The sequence below is a fragment of the Chiloscyllium plagiosum genome, unplaced genomic scaffold (genome assembly GCF_037043375.1).
Source record: "Chiloscyllium plagiosum isolate Xiang-an unplaced genomic scaffold, Cpla_swu_hap1 HiC_scaffold_2, whole genome shotgun sequence".
In the NCBI taxonomy this organism is placed as follows: domain Eukaryota; kingdom Metazoa; phylum Chordata; class Chondrichthyes; order Orectolobiformes; family Hemiscylliidae; genus Chiloscyllium; species Chiloscyllium plagiosum.
Window position 1 is genome coordinate 119,499,860 of NW_028270140.1, and position 21,371 is coordinate 119,521,230.

The 21,371-nt window shown below is 39.5% G+C and overlaps 1 protein-coding gene and 1 long non-coding RNA gene across 8 annotated transcripts in view; one reads left to right on the forward strand and one right to left on the reverse strand.

Moving 5' to 3' along the window:
• The window catches only part of gfm2 (GTP dependent ribosome recycling factor mitochondrial 2), a 62,215-nt gene that overhangs the window by 25,686 nt on the left and 15,158 nt on the right, over positions 1 to 21,371 (reverse strand). For all 7 annotated transcript variants that reach the window (XM_043707480.2, XM_043707471.2, XM_088000180.1 and 4 more), the window contains 5 exons: positions 17,920 to 18,008; positions 15,333 to 15,421; positions 13,102 to 13,162; positions 4,790 to 4,978; positions 1,078 to 1,158 (listed from right to left, as the gene is read on the reverse strand). In XM_043707480.2, the coding sequence (XP_043563415.1) occupies positions 1,078 to 1,158; positions 4,790 to 4,978; positions 13,102 to 13,162; positions 15,333 to 15,421; positions 17,920 to 18,008 (509 nt within the window). The remainder of the gene's footprint in view (positions 1 to 1,077; positions 1,159 to 4,789; positions 4,979 to 13,101; positions 13,163 to 15,332; positions 15,422 to 17,919; positions 18,009 to 21,371) is intronic.
• Positions 342 to 21,061, forward strand: LOC148151976 (uncharacterized). The gene is made up of 3 exons (XR_015761286.1): positions 342 to 390; positions 19,335 to 19,489; positions 20,853 to 21,061. It is a non-coding gene; the product is annotated as an uncharacterized LOC148151976 (long non-coding RNA).

Below are 21,371 nucleotides of genomic sequence, written 5' to 3' on the forward strand. Positions count from 1 at the left end.
GGTGGAGTCATGAGCAGGGGTAGTGTTCCCCTCGGGGTTCTGGGGAGTGGGGATAGTGACAGTGGGGTCTGTGGGAGGCGTGTCAGCAGAATGCAGGTGAGTGGCGCTGGTGGGGGCGGAAGTGGTGGTGACCATGGCAGTAGGGGTGGCGGAGGTCACTGAGCGTGTGGCATCAGCGATGATGTGAAGGGCGGAAGTGATGTCACGTGTGATGCATGAGGAATTGTGAGGGGTGGAAGTGATTGTGGGAGTGGCCATGATGGGGGCGGAAGTGACATCATCAATCAGCGTGGGGGTGGCAGCTGCATCAGCCGCATGGCTAATGGCGTCTGAGAACATTCCGAGGCCAGGGGAATCTTCTGGAATGTTTGAGGAGCGCTGGTTATGGAGGTGGGTAGATAAAAGTTTGTTGTACTTACAGTTTTTGATGTTTGAGATGCAATTGAAATACTGTTTGTTGAGGATGTACTGAGTACATCCTCAGGAGTATGTAGTACTCCTGAGGATGTAGTACAGAGTGGGTCCTTTGCAATTCTGAGAGTGTGGCCCTCAGCTGAGGCAGGGATGACTGTAGAGACTGTAGACAGGTGTAGAGGCCTACACCTGACTCCAAACCCACAACTATGTGATTTAACTCAACTGCCCGCCGAGCAAGTCACTCATTCCCAGGGCAGTTAGGGACAGGCAATAAATGCTGGCCGATCCTACATCCTGCAAATTAAAAAATAGCAATGAAGAGAGGCTGAGATCCTCTAGTTACCAGCAGATAGCAGGGCATGCTTTGGTGCCTGAAGTCATCCTCCCAGCAGGAAGCAACCAAAAAGGCAGGCTAAGAAATCCTCGTTGCCTGGGTGAAGAGGCAGCTACAGGCTTCCTCATGGTTCCTCCCCACAACAATGGTGGCCAGGCTGTAAAATCCATTTTATAATTTAAACATTATAAGGCTGTAGAGACTGTGCCTCTTGTACGGTGCAGTCTCCTAGCCCACAATTCAGCCTGATTAGAAACCAGTGGGGAAAATCTTACTCATTGAAAAGGTAAAGATCCCAGTCTTCAAAAAAAAATTACAGAACTCACTTTTTCAGCAGGAACTGCTTCTGGCTCTTCACTTAACTCTTCAAGAACCAATTCAGCAAATTCATCATCCAAATCTGCTACCTGCATTGAAATAATCACAAAAAAAATCAATGTCATTCTAATGTCTACCTAACATTTAGGATATGCCCCACAGGAACCCGCATGACTTTTTTTAAAATCCTCAAGACAAATAAGAATAATATTACTGTTACATCTGTAATCTAGCTATTATAGAAGCAATGCAAGGACGAATGTGATAATTTGATTTTGGCATAAACAGAAATTACATTGCTACTTTTTACTTCATGTAAAATCTTACACATGAAACAGTGATGTAGATAAAGTGCCAGAACTATTAACCATTAAAGTTGATTGTTTTATCTGAGAGTAGACAAAGGGTATCAACCCAATAAGCCGGTATAACAGGCTGATGGAGGCATCAGACTGAATTAGGCTATAATCGGTCCAGCGATCTTCAGCTCCTGTCAGGTGATACAAACATTTGCCAAGTATCTCCATCAGTCCTGCCAAACATTTGCAGTGTCAGCAGAAGCACTATCATAGGAAATTCAACACTAATGGACTTCAGGACATTGTGAAGAAAGACCTACGCAGTGCCACACAGCCAACCTGATGACACTCACACCTGATGTATCCTCTTTAGCCACAGGCAAGATCCCAGAAGACTGGAGAATAGTCAATGTTGTTTCTTTGTTTAAGACAGACAACAGGAATAATGCAAGGAATTATAGGCCGGTGATCCTGAGATCAGTGATAGGGAAATGATTGAAGAAGATTCTTAAGCACAGGATTTACTTGCATTTGAAAAAGATGGACTTTTTTTTAGCAATAGTCAGAATGCTTCATGTGAGGGATGTCTTGTCTTATACATTTGTTTGAGTTTTGTTTTGAAGAAGTGACGAAGAGGATTAATAGGTAGGGCAGTGGAGGTTGTCGACATGGACTTTCCTAAAACATTTGACAAGGTCCCTCATGGTAAGCTGGACCAGAAGATTAAGTCACATGGGATCCATGGTGAGTTGAGAAGTTAGAACAAAACTGGCTTGATTGTAGAAGACAAGGGATAGTTGTGGAGGACTGTTTTTCTAACTGATGTTCTACAAGGATCAGTACTGGGACCTCTCTTGTTTATAATATGTATGTGGATGAAACTGTAAGTGATCTGATTAGTATGTTTGCAGGTGCTACAAAAATTGGGGGAGTTGTGGATAGTAAGGAAAGTTGTCAAGGATGCAGCAAGATATAAAGCAGTTTGAAAGTTTGTCAGAGAAATGGCAGATGGAAATTAATTTGAACAAGTGGGAGGTAATTTTGGGAAGCGAAATGTAAGAAAAAATTGGCAGGACCCTCAGGAGCACTGATACATAGAGTATGTATGGATACGGTGGTGATGAAGGTGTATGTTATGGCATTGAGAACAAAAATTGGCAAGTCATGTCTGAAACACTCCACATCTGGAGTGTTGTTTACAGTCCTAGTCACCACCTAGTTCGAGTAATGATGTGGAGATTTTGGAAATTGGGCAAAAAAGGTTTACCAGGATATTTCCTGGTCTGGAGGGGTATTAGCTATAAGGTTTGTCAAACCTGCAATTCACTAGAGCATCAGACTCTGAGAGACGGCCTGATGCAAGTTTAAAAAATGACAAGAGGCATGGATAGGGTGGATAACTGGAGTCTTTTTCCCAGGTTGGAAATGTCAAATACTGGGAGGTGTAGGTTTAAAATAAGAGGATAAAAGTTTAAAGAAAACGTACAAGGAAAGTGGTTTTTTTTTAAACAAAAGATGGTAGCTGCCTGGAATTCACTACCAAGGAAGGTGGTATAGGCAGTTACAATAGCAATGTTTAAGAAGCATTTAGACATACATGTGAGCAGGAAGAAAATTGAGAGATACAGACCATATGCAGGCAGATGGAATTAGTTTAGAACATCATCTTGTTTGGCACATACATAATGAAGGGTCGAGAGTGTGGTGCTGGAAAAGCACAGCAGGTCAGGCAGCATCCAAGGAAGAGAATCAACGTTTTGGGCATAAGCCCTACACAGCAGGAATGAAGGGCTTGTGCCCAAAACGTCAATTCTCCTGCTCCTTGGATGCTGCCTGATCTGCTGTGCTTTACCAGCACCACACTCTTGACTCTGATCTGCAGTCCTCACTTTCTCCACACACATGATGAATCCTTGTGTCTGTTTCTGTGCCAAACTGTTCAACATAACGCTCAAGAAGCTTGACACTTTACAGGACAAAGCAGCCTGCTCAATTGGTACCAGATTCTCAGATATTCACTCCCTCCATCCCTAATACACAGTAGCATCAGTGCATACCATCTACAAGATGCATTGCAGAACTAAAGCTCCTTAGACAGCATCAATCAGACACACATAACCTGCATGTCCCTCTCCTGACAGAAATAAATCACTTTTCCTTCAGCGTCACTGGTTTAAAAGCCTTAAACACGCTCTTTAACTGCACTTACCTCCCGAGGACTGCAGGAGTTCACGAAGTCAGGTCACCACCACCTTTTCAAGGGCAACTAGAGATGGCTAATAAATACTGTAGATCCCTGCTGCAAATATAGACTTCCAGTCACAAAAGCATCTCTCTACTATTACACTCAGTTTCCTGCCTCTCAGCCAATTTTGTATCCAATTTGTTACTTTGCTTGAATCCCATGGTCTCTCACTTTCTTGACCAGTCTATTGTGAAGGATCTTGTCAAAACCCTTGCTAAGAGGACAGCAGCGGAGAATCGTTTTCACCCAGAGTATGATGAAAATCTGGAACCTATTGTCTGAAAGAGTAGGTCAGTCAGAAACTTGTAATATTATGACATGAACGTAGATTGGGCGGATTGGGCTTGTTTCCAGTGGAGTTTAGATGGCTGAGTGGTGATTTAATTTAAGTTCATAAGATCCTGAACGGTCTTGACAAGATGAAGGTGGAAGGAATGTTTCCTCTTCTGGGTCAGTCCAGAACAAGAAAGTATTGTTTTAAAATTAGAGGTAATATTTTCAGATAGAGATGACAGGCAGACAGTGACACAGTGCTTACCACTGCTGCTTCACAGCACCAGGGACCTGGGTTCAATTACACCCTCGGGTGACTGTCTGTGTGGAGTTTGCACATTCTCCCTACGTCAGCGTGGGTTTCCTCCAGATGCTCCGGTTTCCTCCCACAGTGCAAAGACGTGCAGTTTAGGTGGATTTAAATTGCCTATAGTGTCTAGGCATGTACAGGCTAGGTGGGTTAGTCATGGAAAATACAGGGTTACAGGAATAGGGCAGGGGATAGGTCTGAGTGAAATGCTGTTTGGAAGGTCAGTGGAGACACGATAGGCTGAATGGTCTGCTTCCACACTGCAGGGATCCTCTCATTCTAGGACAAGAAATTGCTTCTTTCAGAGGTTGTGCACTTTGTGTACTTTTGGTACTCTGTGCCCCAGAAGGTGGAGGCAGACTCTTTGAATATTTTCAAGGCATAGGTGGATAGATTCCTGTTAGGCATGGGAAACACAGAAGAGTTTAGCCTGACCTTAAGCTGCTCCACCATTAAATACGGCATCGAATCATCCTGCTCCTATTTCACATGTTCACATATAAACATCCAGTTTACATATTTTATCAGTTATTCGCACACATATATCTAATGTAGACTACTAAATGCCTAAAGCATTTACTTTGAAACTTTACTTGTTCTATGAGGGCAAATCTTGCATCTCTGGCTTCTTTCAAAAGTTTATGGTCATCTGTTGGCGTTAAAGGATTCCGGCTAAAGACCGTGCCATCATCTTCATTAACAGACTTTGAACACCAAAGAACTTTTTCATTTGTAACAAGGTCAACTACCCCATTAAAGGTTTTCCCAGTTCCAACTGGCAGCTGGAATTAAAGAGAAAATAAATACTGTTAAGAAAACAATGCATAGCATATCAAATAATCAGTCACAAATCAGATTCTATAAAATTATTTGGGACCAGTTAGTTTTAAATCAATGATAAAACACATTTTGGTCAAAGGATAAATAGGAACCATTATGAGTGTAGATCTTTCCTGGGTCTGGAGTCAATACACTAGATTTCCTGTTTGCAGCATGTACCAGATAATTAAATAGGTTTGAGTATAGCTTGCCAAGAAACTTAGTTGATTTAGTTCCACTTAAATTAATGGATGGAGGAACAAGAAAACACCTAGGCTCAAGGTCTTTAAAAAATCTACTCTATTCACTTAATGAAGCTGAATAGTTTAAGCAGCATTACGATTTCTATTTCTACTGTCCAAATTTCTAATAGTACCATTGAGGTCTTGCATAGTACATAAAAAGAAATAATTCAAGTATTTAAGGCAATTTTTCGACATGAGCTAAAGGGAAGAGTTAAAAATGTTAACGCAATAAATTTCCAGCATGCACAATTTGTTTGAATGACAATAGAATAGAAAATTATTGTAAAGTGTAGTTTTACATGAAAAAAGCTTTGTCCCCCATCACAGCATCCACAATGACAGAAGCCATACATAAAAGAAAGTAAAACTATGATAAAAGTCATTACATCACTACAGCATAAACATTACTTATTCTGTACAGAAATAATGTATGTTTATATTTGTGCTCATCTAGAAAAGATATTGAAAAACCAAATCAGGATAAACAACCATAAGAAAATAATCAAAACTGGAACATTTTGAATTGAAGTTTTGAAAGCACAGATCCTGTGGTTGATAATGTAATAATGATGAATAAACATCTATTGTTTCAATGCCAATTGATAACCACATTTTGCTAAAAAGTGAAAATTTCTGTTGAAATGAATGTTATATTTTCTTAAAATAGAGTAATTAACTAGCATGGACAAAAATATTGTGGAATGTTTAATTTTAAAAACAGGAAGCCAAATTTTACTGTAAATGACTAAGAGTGCTTGCTGTTGACAACAAAGTCAATGTGTCTCAATCTAGCAATTTTTTCTGGCAGGAATTTGAGTACTCTCACCATATAGTCAGGTAGATCATCAAAGTATTTCCACAGATATATGCCAAAGGAAACAAAAAGCACTGAAATAAAATCACCTTTAATATCTTCTATGTTTTAAAATGAATTAATGATTTAAGTGTCACTATTGTCTTACAGAACACAGTACATTGACCAAACAAGTTAACTAACAAAGACTGTTACCTAATCCTAGTTTTTCCAAAAATAAATTCAAAACAAAATTTATTGACAATTGAACAGTTAACCTAATAACAAAGGCTTTCTCACCTAATATAGGACATTGATAATAGATTATACCTTATCAATCAAAAGACAATCATCCACACCACCTTTTAATAATATAAAAGGAAAAAAAAAATCATTATGTATATCTTAACAGAACCGAAATTCATCAGGGAAGAGATTTATTTTATTCATTCATGGGATGCTGGCTTCATTGGCTGAGCCAACATTAATTGCCCATCCCTAATGACCCTCAAGATGGCTGAGATGCCTTCTTGAACCACTGCAGTGCAGTTGCTGCAGGTAGACCACAATGCCATTTTGGCAGGAGTTCCAGGACACTGACCCAGAAAGCAGCCGAGAAAACGCTATCATTTCAAAAAAGCAGATGGATATTGCTAAAGGAGCTAAAGGATTCAAAGGATATGGCTGAAAAGGGGGAAACAGGCAACTGAGTTAATGATCAGCCATGATCATATTGAATGGTGGGGCATGTTCAAAGGACCAAATGGTCCTGTTTTCTGTTTACTCAGTACAGGATTCCTTGGCTCTGACCAGCTCTTGTACTCATAGTACTTATATGGCTAGTCCAACTCAGTTTCTGATCAATGGTAATGTCCTAAGTTTTTTAAAAATTCATTCGTGGGATGTGGACATCACTGGCTGGCCAGCATTTCTTGCCACCTGTTCAACTGAAGAAATTTTGCCCCTCTCAACCTCTGTTTTAATTTCTGATATACAGCACATGCAGTTCTTACTCACCGCCACTTCTCTTCCAGGCTTGCCCACCTTGAAGAAATTCTGCTCCTCTCAACTTAATTGTTTCTGATTTACAGCACCCACAGTTCTTTCAGTTTTTATTTATTGCCCATCCCATCCCTCGCTGCCCTAGACAAGGTGGTGGTGAGTTGTTTTCTTGAATTGCTGCAGTCCACAATGCCATTTGGAGGAGCAGAAATGTAAAATTCACTCAGCAATTTTGTCAATGCTTCAGCCTTCTCTTTTACACTAATGATCTGGGTTCCACCCATTGAGGCTGGGGATGTTTCTGTAGTATCTTCCTCCTGCAAGTTATTTAATTGCCCACTATCATTCATGACTAGATGTGGCAAGACTGCAGAACTTCAATCTGATTTTTTGGTTGTGGAATCGCTGTGCGCTATGAATTGCTATTTTTGCTATTTGGCAGACAAGAGGTCCTGTTTCATAGCTTTACCAGGTTGAAATCTCATATTCAAGTATGCCTGGCCGGGGGTCCTGCCTTGACCTTCTACATTCTTCATTGAGCCAGGGCTCATTGCCTGACACAATGATAATAGTAGAATGGGGAGGCACAAGGCCTGCAATTTGCAGATTGTGTTGAAGCTGCTGTTGGCCTGCAGCACTTCATGGATGCCCAGTCTTTAGTTGATAAATCTGGTCAGTTTCTCCCATTTAGCATGGTTATAGTGACACACAACACTACATACAGAATTATCAATGTGAAAGGGAACTTTGTCTGTTCAAGGACTATGGAGTGGCCATCTTACCAATACACTGATGCAACTGCAGCAGGTAGCTTGGTGAAAATGAGATTGAATATGTTTTTTGATGTAGTCTTTCAGTCTCTCCCTCACCCTCAATTGCGATGGTGAATTGCCCTTAACAGGTTTTGTATGTAAATATCTAATTGGCAACATGGCGTTTTACTGGTGGTGGTTAGTTTTTAAAAAAGGAAGCAAATAAAAAAAGTTGATTTTAGTGGTGGGCAAGTCATTCAATTGTGTGATAACACTTCTGGGCATACAAAAAAGGCTCAGCTAACCTCTTATGCAAAATTTACCCTTTGACAGTATGCTATCAACCGAACACTGCAATGGCAATGCTGGTCTAACATGCAAACACAACTTACTAAAATGGGACTTGAAACACAAATCTCTGACCCAAAGTACAAGACGTTGGTAAGGCCTCTTGTGTCCAGTTCTGATCATCTTGATATAGGAAGGATACTATTAAGCTGGAGAGGGCTCAGAAAAGAAACATTACCAGGATGTTGCCAGGAATGGAGGGTTTGATTTATAGGCAGAGGCTGAACAGGCTGGGACTTTTTTCACTAGAGTGTAGGAAGTTGAGGGGTGACCTTGTAGAGGTTTATAAAATCATGAGGGATGTAGATAAGGTGAATGGCTGGTGTCTTTTACCTAATTTCAAAATTTGGGGCCATATTTTTAAAGGTGAGAGGAGAAAGATTTTAAAAAGACATGAAGAGTATTTTCTTTTACACACAGAGGGTAGTTCATGTGTAGAATGCACATCCAGAGGAAGTGGTGGATGTGAGTACAGTTACAATGTTTAAAAAGTAATTTAGATAAGGATAAGAAGAAGAAATGTTTGGAGGGACATGGACCAAGCATAGGCAGGCGGGACTAGTTTAGTTTGGGATTATGGTCAGCATGGACTAGTTGGACCTAAGGGTCTGTTTCCATGCAGTATGACTCTCTAACTTCCTACCAACTGAATACCACTGTTCCACCACCTCTGCTCAGCACTTCCTAGGACATACACATGATTGGTGAAGATGTTGTCTGGAGCAATTGTGAGCAAAGTATCATACCATAAGCATGACTATGTCAGACTGGTGTTAATTAGATTAGATTACAGTGTGGAAACAGGCCCTTTGGCCCAACAAGTCCACACCGACCCGCCGAAGCGCAACCCACCCATACCCCTACATTTACCCCTTACCTAACACTACGGGCAATTTAGCATGGCCGATTCACCTGACCTGCAGGTCTTTGGACTGTGGGAGGAAACCGGAGCACCCGGAGGAAACCCACGCAGACACGGGGAGAACGTGCAAACTCCACACAGTCAGTCGCTTGAGTCGGGAATTGAACCCAGGTCTCAGGCGCTGTGAGGCAGCAGTGCTAACCACTGTGCCACCATGCCGCCCATGGTGCTTGAGACTGCTCTCCCAATTTTAGCTTTAACCCCCAGATGTTAGTAAGGAGGACATTGCAGGGTCAAAAAGGTTGTGTTTGTGGTTGTCGCTTCTGCTGCCTGAGTAGAATCCAGTTGGTTCTTCTCGTTTCATTCCTTTTTTCCTTTCTAGTGGTCAATAGAACTTAATGGTTTACTCAGCTATTTCAGAGAGCCGGTAAGAGTCAATTGGATATGGAGTCACATTTTGACCAGTAAAAGACATTAGTGAACCAGATGAGGTTTTATAACATCATTAGACATTTCATTCTAGATTTTTTTCCAGTCAAGGTCTACCAGCTGCTGTGATAGGATTCATACCCGGGTCCTCAGAACATTATCTGGTCAACAATATCATTGGCCAATATCTCCAATTAGTATTGGTTACTTTCACTTCAGACCCATTTCGAAACTAACAACTCTCGACTCCCAGAATTACTTTAATGCTTATTGAATATCCTTGCTTTCTTTTAAATTGAGGGTGAAGTTTGGATTCACTCATAGAAATAAGGACAAGTCATTGTCTTTTGGGGATTTTTAAAACATTTTTTGTATAACCACAAAATTTGCATGCGCATTCTTATAATATTAAATTAATGAGTTTACTTTAAATTTTAATTGTCTCATCTAATCTTATGTATCAAAGTGTTCAGTAAATACAACTCCTATCCCTCTGGCGGGGAAATATTTTCTAAAGTTCCATTGAGATCCTTCCAATATCCAGGAAAATTACAATCTAACTAAAGAGCAATTATACTTTAGACTATTGGGAAGAAAACAACACCCTTCACTGGGAGAGGCATAGTCGGACATTGTCTGTTCAAATTACATATCAGAGTCTAGCACCCTCTGGTTGCTGTTGAGAGAAATTAGCTGGGAGATCCTGCTGATCCAAAGGGCTCTAATTGATGAATTACAATTGTTAAAAAAAACAATAGGGTGAAGGTAGAAATTAAAAAGCTCTGTTCTTTTAAAGATTACTTTACAAACTTATTTAAAAAGTCTATTTAATTAATAACTCAATAGGTGTCTCGGAATATAAAATCTTATAAGGGCTAACATGTTTAACAAATGTTACTATTTAATTCATAGTTTATAACTCATTCTACTGAGTTTTTCCAATTTAAGGGATGACAGGGATATGGTACAATAAAAGATAAAAGTTCTACAGAGTTTAATGTTTGTCAGCTCGGGTGAGTCCATAGCATAGCCTGTGTCAGAATTCTGAGTAATAGATCGTATCTTCAGGATTTTCGTGCCAATCTACACAAACTTAACAGCCTCAAGCTGTGTTCAGTTTCAAAAGGAAAATGGTAGTGACAGTTCAAACTCAGCTATTACCTCCCACACACTTCTGCAAAATCACAAGTACTTACAGCTAAAACTACAAGTGGTTAGCCACACAGCACAATGTCTACGGGTTTTCACCATTCTTGTCCTTCAGTCCATTTTCTAGACAAACTAAAGTGCCTATGCCCGAAACATTAGTTCGCCGGCTCCTGAGATGCTGCTTGACCTACTGTGCTTTACCAGAGCCACACTTTTCGACTGTGTATCCATATTTACAACATTGTTAATTTCAGTGATGCGCAAGCTTAAAAGATAGTGAAAATTCTAGTTACCCAAATGAGCCCTACAGTAGTTATAGATCAAACTGCAATAGTATCAATGGTTTACAGCATAACTCAGCAGACAGTAGTGTACTGGTAATGATACTGCATTAGTAATTCAGAGGCACAGACTTATGTATTGGTCAGAGCATTGAGTATAGGAGTTGGGAGGTCATGTTGTGTTAGGCCACTTTTGGAATATTGTGTGCAATTCTGGTCTCCTTCCTATCGGAAGGATGTTGTGAAACTTGAAAGGGTTCAGAAAAGATTTACAAGGATGTTGCCAAGGTTGGGGGATTTGAGCTATAGGAAGAGGCTGAATAAGCTGGAGCATCGCAGGCTGAAAGGTGACCTTTTAGGGGTTTATAAATCATGAGGAGCATGGATAGGATAAACAGAAAAAGTCTTTTCCCTGGGGTGGGGGAATCCAGAACTGGAGGGCATAGGTTTAGGGTGAGAGGGGAAAGATATAAAAGGGACCTGAGGGACAAAGTTTTCATGCAGAGGTTGGTGCATGTGTGGAATGGGCTGCCAGAGGAAATGGTGGAGGCTGGTACAGTTGCAATATTTAAAAAGCATCTGGATGGGCTGAATAGCCTAATTTCTGCTCCTCTGTGTTATATGGTCTCATGGTCTAATCCCAATAAAGTGGTCATTCCTTTCTTATTTTTCAGTTATACCCAAATAAATTCCCTGGACATATACCCAGAAATATCCTCACCAAGTACAGCCATAATGTTATCCCTAATCAAAACTGCCACTACCCCTTCTCTTTTGCCCTCCTTTCTAACCATCTAAGGCATCAATACTCTGGAACATTAAGCTGCCGGTCCTGTCCATCCCTCAGGCACATCTCTGTAATTGCTATGGTATCCTAGTTCCATTTTCTCAACCATGCTGAGTTCATCTGCCTTACCCATTCGATCTCTTGCCTTGAAACTAATGCAGTTTAATTTATCAGTCCTACCTCATTCTCTGCTTTGTTGCTGCCTGCCCTTTTTCCAACTGTACCAGTCTCAGACTGATCTCAATTCTCACTGTCTCCCTGGGTCCCATTATCAGTTCTACATTGCCCATGTCTGTCCATCACCCCCTACATTTTCCAAAACACGATACTTATTTGAAATGGGGATAGCAACAGGAGGCTCTTTCGGTACCTGCCTCCCTCTCCTACCTTTCCTGGAAGTAACCCACGTACTTGACTGTATCTTTGGTTTATCTTCCTTCTTGCAAGTACCATCTGTCACACCCCCAGCTCCTGTAAATTCCTCATTGCCTCTAACTGCTGCTCCAGCCAATCAATAGGATGTGTAACCAAACACATTACTGATGATTATGTTTGCAGGCAATGTGGAAATTCTCCCTAATCTCCCACAACCAATAGGAAGAGTACATCTTTGCATCTTAATGTCTACAGACCCAGAAAATAGCACAGTCTTACTGCTCTAAAAGCACTGCTCCAGGCTAACTTAGTAACTGTGTTTTTATAGCTTAATCAAGAGACAGCTCTCAATAACAACACTGAATCAAAGAAGAACCCACTCTACTCACTATTACAGATTTACAAAAAAACAGCAAGATTACACTTAAAAATAGCCACTTAGCTGCTCCCCAGCTGAGAGCTTCCCCACACAGGTTTCTCCAAGGTCAGCTGTGAATTTCTGTTTGTTAAATTTTCTTAGACAACTCTGATGTCAAGAGATATTTGAAACCAAACAGAAGAGGCAGTTAGCTGTACAGGTTACTGCTGGGTCAGACCTGCAGCTTTACTGCTCCTTTTTTTGATTCACTTTCCATGTGGTCACTAGCTTTGTTTCTCTTCCTCCTTTTTTTGTAAAGTACTGTTGTTTTGGTTTTGTATTCTGCAAAGTTCCAAAACAATGGAACAGCTTATAAAACGTAATTACTGCTCCTAGAATTCAAGGAAATCAGCTCCAACACTGAAAATACCTGAAAAAACAAAAGGAGCTCCTCCTACAGCCACAAATTTTTTCAATCCTCCACTTTGGATTACCTTTTTTTATTGCCATGTGGAAGTGAAAGCCCCAATTTTACAAGGAAGTGGGAAAAAAAGTAGAATAAAAATATTCTAAAAGCCATAGATCAGATTTAATATCATGACAAGTATACCTTGGAACCTATGAGGCCTTTACAAATATGATTTCATTTATATGAAAAATGTTCAATAAGTACATTTTATTTTACATGCTGAAGTTAAAATATACCTGCAGCAGAAGTGGCTTCACTTTTAGTTTCTGTTTGATGCTTTCAATGGAGTAAGAAAAACTGCAAATCAAAAATCAATAATATTTATCCTTACTAACAAAATTCCAAATCTAACCAAGCAATCACAAACAAAAATGTGCATAGTTAAGAATGCCCAATACATAATGTTCATCTGTAACAAAGGCATTCTTCAAAAGGTCTCAGCAGGGGCAGTTCAGTGGCACAGTGGTTAGCATTGCTGCCTCACAGCGCCAGGAAACTAGGTTTGATTCCACCCTCAAGCGACTGTGAGACGTTTGCACGTTTTCCTCATGTCTGCATGGCTTTCCTCCCACAATCCAAACATGTGTAGGTTAGGTGGATTGGCTAAGCTAAATTGCCCATCATATCTGGGGATATGCACGTTAGGTGGATTAATCGTGGGTTAGCCAGGGTTACAGGAGTAGGGTAATGGGTTGGATGGGTGGGATACTCTTCAGTGGGTCGATGTGGATTCAATGGGCCAAATGGCCTGTTCCCATACTGTACGAATTCTAAGTAAAATATACTGGAAAATGAAATCAAAACAAATATACAGAAATAATCTTCAGTCAGAATCCTAATATAAGAGAACAGACAAATTAATGTTTCCAGAATGTTCCTTTCATTAGTACTAAATGAATTCCCTTATTCAAAATGAGAAAGAGACAATAAACAGGCAATTAAAGGTCAGTTAAAATCTGCCATTGAGAAAGTGTTAAAAGTCAATGATAAATGAAACAATAGCAGAGCATGTAGAAATGTATAATAACAAAAAGGTGGTAAGGAGAAGCCAGGGAACTATGGACTGGTGAGCTTGACATCAGTGATGGGCTTTTTTTTGGAAGGAATCCTGAGGGACAGGATTCACATACATTTGGAGAGGCAAGGACTGATTAGAGATAGTCAACATTACTTTATGCATGGGAAATCATATCTCAAGAACTTGATTAAATTTATTGAAGTAGAGTCTGCAAACAGATCCAGATAAGTTAAGTGAGTAGGTAAAACCCTGGCAGACGAATGTTTTGTGGAGAAATATGAAGTTATGCATTTGGCAGGACTGAAGCTGAATATTATTGAAATGGAGAAACACTGCAGCACAGAAGAGTTTAGGTGTTCTCATTCAAGGATCATAAACAGTTAACACACAATTTCAGCAGAACACAGGGAAGGCAAGAGGAATGCTGCCCTGTATTTCAGTCCACTGATCTCCTTGAGAGCAGAAATACAAAGTCTTAGTCAACAATCTGAATTACCCACTCTTCCACCCTGATCTGGGGAGAATCTTCTTCCATATCAAGATTATTTCTTTGGCAATATTGCAGTAAATTTTCACTGCATCAAAAATAATATGCCTACATATTTTTCCCATTACTAATGTTAAACTGATTAAGTATTTAACCTTCATTTGCGTCTCAATCTCATTTTATTCTCCAGTCCCTACACATAGGCAATATTTAAAAAAGTAACCTAAACATCCTTTGTTTTCCCTCAACCTTTTGAGGATTTTAAATATGTACTCATAACTTCATACTTTAAAGTTGACACTGAGGTATGTTGTTGCAACTAGTTTGGAGGGTGGTGCGGGTATGGAACAGAGAAAGTGGGCACAATAACAACATTTGAAAGGTTCAGAGGGCTAGGGGAGTATGATGGCTCAGTGGTTAGCACTGCTGCCTCACAATAGGAACCTAGGTTCGATTCTATCGGTGTGGAGTTTGCACATTTTCCCAGTGTCTGCATGTGTTTCCTCCGGGTGCTCCAATTTCCTCCCACGATCCAAAAGATGTGCAGGTCAGGTAAATTAGCCATGCTAAATGTTAGGTGTATTAGTCGGAGGTAAATATAGGGTAGGGGAATGGGTCTGGGCGGGTTATTCTTTGGAGGGTTGGTGTGGACTTGTTGGGCCGAAGAGTCTGTTTTCATTCTGTAGAGAATCTGATCTAATATAAAGTGCTGGCAAATGGACTAGACCTGATTAGGATGTCTGATCGGCACAGGCGAGTTGGACTGAAGGGTCTGTTTCCATGGTGTATGACTCAATGACTACAACTCTAATTTTGATTTATATGTAGCTTATGCTAAATTTATCAGGCAAGTTAAGTCAGTTACAAATACCAAGAAGGAATGCACTCCTTTGCTCCTTTACTAAAATAAATATCAAAAGGAAAAAGCACCATTTTCTTACTTTGAATGTTGAATCTATTACCTGGCTTTAGGTTTATCCATCTTGTTTAAGAAGCATACACGAGGAATATGATGTTTGTCTGCCTGACGCCACACTGTTAAGGTTTGTGCCTAAAATACAAACGGCCTTCATTGTTAGGGAATTGGGAGATTAAAAATAGGAAAAACATATTGCAACTGTATAGCATGTAAAGTGAGGCAAAAGTGAGGACTGCAGATGCTGGAGATCAGAGTCAAGATTAGAGTGTGTTGGAAAAGCACAGCAGGTCATGCTCCTCGGATGCTGCTTGACCTGCTGTGCTTTTCCAGCACCACTCTAATCTTGAGTGTATAAGTGAGGCCAATCCATCTATACTGTATACAGTTTTGATCCCCAAAGTAAATAAAGAATATATTGGTACTAGAAGCAGCTCAAAACAGATTCACTAGGTTGATGCTTTCGGATGAATAGGTTGACTTATCAAGATTTAGGTCTTTTTTCGAGATTAGAAGAATGAGGGGTTATTTTATTGAGACATTCAAGTTTGACAGGGTAGGTATTGAAAAGATGCATCCTGTATTGGTGAGTCTCAAAAGAGGAAATACTTCCAGAATAAATAGACACTCATTTAAAATTGAGGGGTAACAGAATTTCTTCTCTCAGAGGGTAGTGAATTTATGCAATTCTTTACCCTAGAGAATTTTGGATGCTAGATTACTAATTTATGACATTGAGGTGTTGAGGGCTATGGGGAACTGACATGGAATTGAATTGAAGCCTGCTACAAATCAGTCATGATCTTATAGAATGGTGATTTGCCTCAATGGCTGACTCCCGCTCCTATTGATTTTATGTTCTTCAGTTTTGGAACCTATATAACTCAAAAACACAAACAAACTTAATACTGCAATGGCATAAATACATTTTATTCACTACCTACTTTAATTAATAGCCAAGATTAAAGAGCTTTATCTGTTAAAGGGCCTGCTTAATATCAACATTACAAAAATGTATTTTCTTCAGCAATCTTAAAAATCAGGCAGTTACTCAACAGAATGCCAGCGGGAACATGGGAACTTATCTATTAAGACTGTGAAAATAAAATCACCATGATGTCTGAAGCAATTAACTGCAACCAACTCTATAGAAATATTTAGCTCTTTTGGAATGGTGTTACAATTACTAACATCCCAAATTTTGCTGTTTGCAATGGCTGGTGGTTAACAACAAAAGAAATAGGAGCAGATATAGACAAGACAATTCTTCAATAGCTCTGCTATTGAATACAATCACGGCGTTTGTAATGCATTCAAACACCTTGTAACCTTGATTCAGACTTCATTCCTTTCCCCCTTATTCCAACTTTAATTGTTAAACTTACTATTCTCAATGGTTCTCTCCAGGGAATCCTGATAATCACGCTTGGTTCTATACCCCTGTCAAGTTCATATAAAGCCCTGCCAACAGTACTAGCAAAATACCCTGCAAGGATCGCAGCCCCAAATCTATTCAAGTACAACTCATCCAGTTTGTACAGGCACCATCTCCCAGAGACAGTCTCAGTGTCCCAGGAATCTAGTCATTTTTCCAACCATACTTCCATCTGTCTTAGCCTCCTATTTCTGTACTCCCTTCCACATGACACCTGCTTGCTAATTTATGTTCTTCAGTTTTGGAACCTATATAACTCAAAAACACAAACAAACTTAATACTGCAATGGCAACTCCCAAAATGATGTTGCAGAAGCATATCCCCATTCCTGCCTAATTCTTGATACTAACATGGACCAAGACATCTGGCTCCCTCCGAAGAATATCTTACAGTTACTCAGTGATCCTGTCACAAGGAAGCAACATACTATACTGGAGTCATGCCTATGGTCACAGAAATGCCCATCTGTTTGCCTAACAAATAATTCCTATAACTATTGCTCTCCCTTTCTTTTTCCTCCCCTCCTGTATAGCCAAGTTGCTAATGGTACCATAAACATGGCTCTGACGGCACTCTGTTCAGGAATGAGCATGCCTTCAATCAGCTTCCAAAACAGTAAACTGACTTGAAAGTGGGAACCCAGGGGACTAATGCACCACCTGCATGTTATTCGCCCATTCTCTTTCTACTTCCAGGTCTTTAAGTTGCGGTGTGACTACCTCTCTGAATAAGCTACCGAAAAGTTCCCTACCTTCACATGCAAGCCACAGTGACTCCAGCCAAAAACCCAAGCTCATTCCAGAGATGAAACTATACTAACAAATAAGTAAATCAAGTTTGATAGCTGCACCATGCTCAGTTAGTGAGTCTTAATCATGGTAGGCTTTTATAATTACAGTATCTCTAATGCACTGGGATAACCTGAATGTTAACTGTTGACCCCTGCTGGTAAGTATATGCAATTGCCTGACTGTTGAGCAGAGTTGAATTTGTTTACAGTGAAATACCAGCTGACTTCACTAGTCAGCTTTACGCCTTATCATATTGGCAAGCTTGCCATCTCCATGGAAGGATAAGTAACATTTGCTTTTGAGATAAAAATGGAAGACTGAAAACGAAGACGAAGAAACAAAGAGTAAGCTACTGAAAAGAATAACATGCTTTTGATGGCACTTGCATTAAGAAATTCCTGCTCACCTCTACACCAGCTGAAGCATCAAATACTGCCACTGCTCCATCAAGTACGCGTAAAGAGCGTTCTACTTCAACTGTGAAATCCACGTGACCTAACAAAGTGCAAAATTTATTAAAGTGGTGTTTAATTAATGTGTATAGGGCATAATTCACTGAGCATAAAGCAGCTACCTGACATGAGGTGTGAGGACGACAAGTGAAATGCCATATAATTGTACACAAACCATTAGAGGAGTAGATGTAGATCATTCAGCCCATCAGGTTTCCTCTGCAATTCAATGTGATCAAGGCTGATCCAATAGTCCACAACTCTATTTTCCCCTGCCTGTTCCCCATAACCCTAGATTCCCTTATGATTAAAAACCTGACCATGAACCAAATTTAATGATTCTGACAGCCTCTTTGGTAAAGAATTCCACAGAGTCAGTACCCTCAGAGAAGAAATTCCTCCTTATCTCTGTTTTAAAATGCAACACCTTTTTATCAGACCATGCCCTCTAGTTCTAAACTTTTCCAAACTTCTCTGCATCTACCCTTTCAAGTTCCCTAAGATACTTGTTTGTTTCAACAAGCTCTGCTCTCATTCTTCTAAATTCTAATAAGAACTGGCCCAATCTATTCAATCATCACAAGATGGTCCCTCCATACCAAATGTCAGCCTCATGAACATTTGCAGGACTGCCTCCAATGTATATCATTCCCTAGATAAGGGGTCCAGAACTGATTATGGTATTCCAGCTGTGGTCTAACTAGTGTCTTGTATATTTTTAGCAAAACCTTCCTACTTTTAGATTTCATTCCCTTTGAAATAATGGTCATCAGGTCTATTTGCCTTCCTTATTATCCACTGAACTTGTATGATTTATTGACTCATGGACAAGGACTTCTAAATTCCTATGTTGTAGATTTCTGTAGTCTTTCTCCATTTAAATAATATTTAGCTCCTCTATTCTTCCTGCCAAAATACATTTGCCCACATCATATACTGTCTGCCAGGTTTTTACCCACTCGCTTAACCTGTCTTTTTCCTGCTGCAGACTCTTCGTGCCATTTGTACCACTTGCCTTCCCTCCTATTTTTGTGCCACCCACAAACTTGGTTATAAGACATTCACATCTAAGTCATTAATATATATAAGTAAATAATTGTGGCTTCAGTACTGATCCCCATGATACACTACCAGTTACAGGTTGCCATTCTGAAAATGTCTCCCTGAACCCAACTCTGTTTTCTGTTAGTCAATCCTCTATCCACGCTAGTATACTATCTCCAAAACCATGACTCTTATCAAGAGGTCTAATGTGTGGTACCTTATAAAACACTTTCTGAAAATCCAAATATGCTGTATAGTGTTATGGTCATTGTTTTCTAGCAGATGCTTTAATCTAACATCATTTATTAAATTTGCCTCATTACAGATTATCAGATCCAAAATAGCCTGATTCCAGATGAATCCACAACATATTGTCCTTGGAAACTACCCTGAATATAGTCTATGAATTATTTCTCAGAATTACCATGGCGAATCTGACTATCCCAATCTACAAGAAGATTAAAGTCACCCATGATTAAGGTACTGTCTTTTTAATGCACTCATTACCCCAGATTTATTTTCTATACCACCATATAACTATTGTTGGGGGCCTACAGACTATTCTTATCAATGACTTCTTTGCCTTTTTATTTCTTAACTCAACCCATATAGTTTCCAATCCTAGATCATTTCTTGCTATTCTATGCATTCCACCCTGTACTAACAATACTACCCCGCATGGCCCTTCCTTCTTGCCTGACCTTTCAAAAAGTCACAACGCCCTGAATATTTGGCTATAAGATCATATACATTAACCCATATTTGTGCCATGAATTCATTTATTTTTATCCAAAGATTATATGCATTCGTGTTAGAAACTCATTAATTTTGCCTTTCTACCATTTTTTCTCCCTTTTGATCCTGTGTTGTGTACTCTGTACCACACCGCGTATCATAATCCAAATAGCTCTCCAGTAATGCTGCATCCCTTTGCTTTATAAGTCTACATTTCCCCTCTCCAAAGCTTTAGACGATAAAGCGTGGAGCTGAAAAAAGCACAGCAAGTCAAGCAGCATCAGAGAAGCAGGGGAGTTGACATTTCAGATCAGAACCTTTCAGCAGTCCCGATGAAAGGTTCTGACTTGAAACATCAACTCCCCTGCTCCTCTGATGCTGCTTGACTTGCTATGCTTTTTCCAGCTGCACACCTTATCGACTGACTTTCCAGCATCTGCAGTCCTCACTGTCTCCTCTCCAAAGCTTTTCCAACCACTCTCGTTTAAAGTCCGATCAGCTGAACCCAATAAACCCACTTTCACCTCATGTATTTCTTTATCCACGCTCTTCAAGCTGACTACTCCATTCATAAAAGGTACACATCTTTAAATGTGACTTAACATTGCAATCTCCACTTCTTGCACTCCAAATTAACTTAATTGCTATTCAGAATATGCTTGACTTGTTTCCTGTCTAGTCTTTAGCAACACTATTGTGATTATAGTTTCCTTCTGCGATTGATGGACAAATAATGGATATCTTGTTTAAATGTCTAAGTGAGGTAGATTGAGCAGAGTCATTTCCATCCAAAATGAATCATTCCCTTTCTTTTAAAATGTTGGAAAAGTACATTTCATTCAGTTTCAGTTCAAACATTTATAAATACCTACAGTTGAACCATGTATTTTCTTCTGTTTGCTTCAAATTTAACAATATTACTGTACATTATCTCAAAAAAGTAGAAACTTTCAAAGCTATTTACTTTACAATGAAGAAATTAAAATGTGGAAAAAATGTCTGAATTAAAGGTTCTGAAAAACAACAAAATGTAGCTTTCACGGTGATGAATTTTGAAAAACTCATCTGCCAGTAATTTCTAAACTACTGCTTTCACTCCCCCTAATAGTGCTTCAGTGGAAATTCAATGAAGTTGCAGAGCATAAGGATGAAGACCACTTCTAATCATCTGCACAGGGGACATGTGAGGATAAGGGATTCCCCTCAGGAAATGTGACCCACAATTATCTTATCTAATTTGGATTAAGATTTTGAATAGCTTCTATTAAAAATGGCTATTTGTAAATATTTTCCAAGGTGCATTTAACGTTGTTTAAACAGAATAGAAAATAATAAAAAATTTATTTGATGCAAAAATCTTCAAGTTTAATTTGGCCTCAAAATCAAGGTAAAGATGTTATAGTTGAAACTGGCTTTTGATGCAAGCATGACTCAGCACAAAATTACTTTCAACTTCAGTTACAGATAGAATTGACTACTCAAATGAGAATTGTGCCTCAAATGTGTATTCCAAATGCAAACAAGGTGCAGTACTTGCAACTATTTAAAATAATCTTAATGGCAACTATAAATATTTTGAAAAACTGACCATTACTCTAAAAGAACTAAATTTTTCTTTTGAAACCAG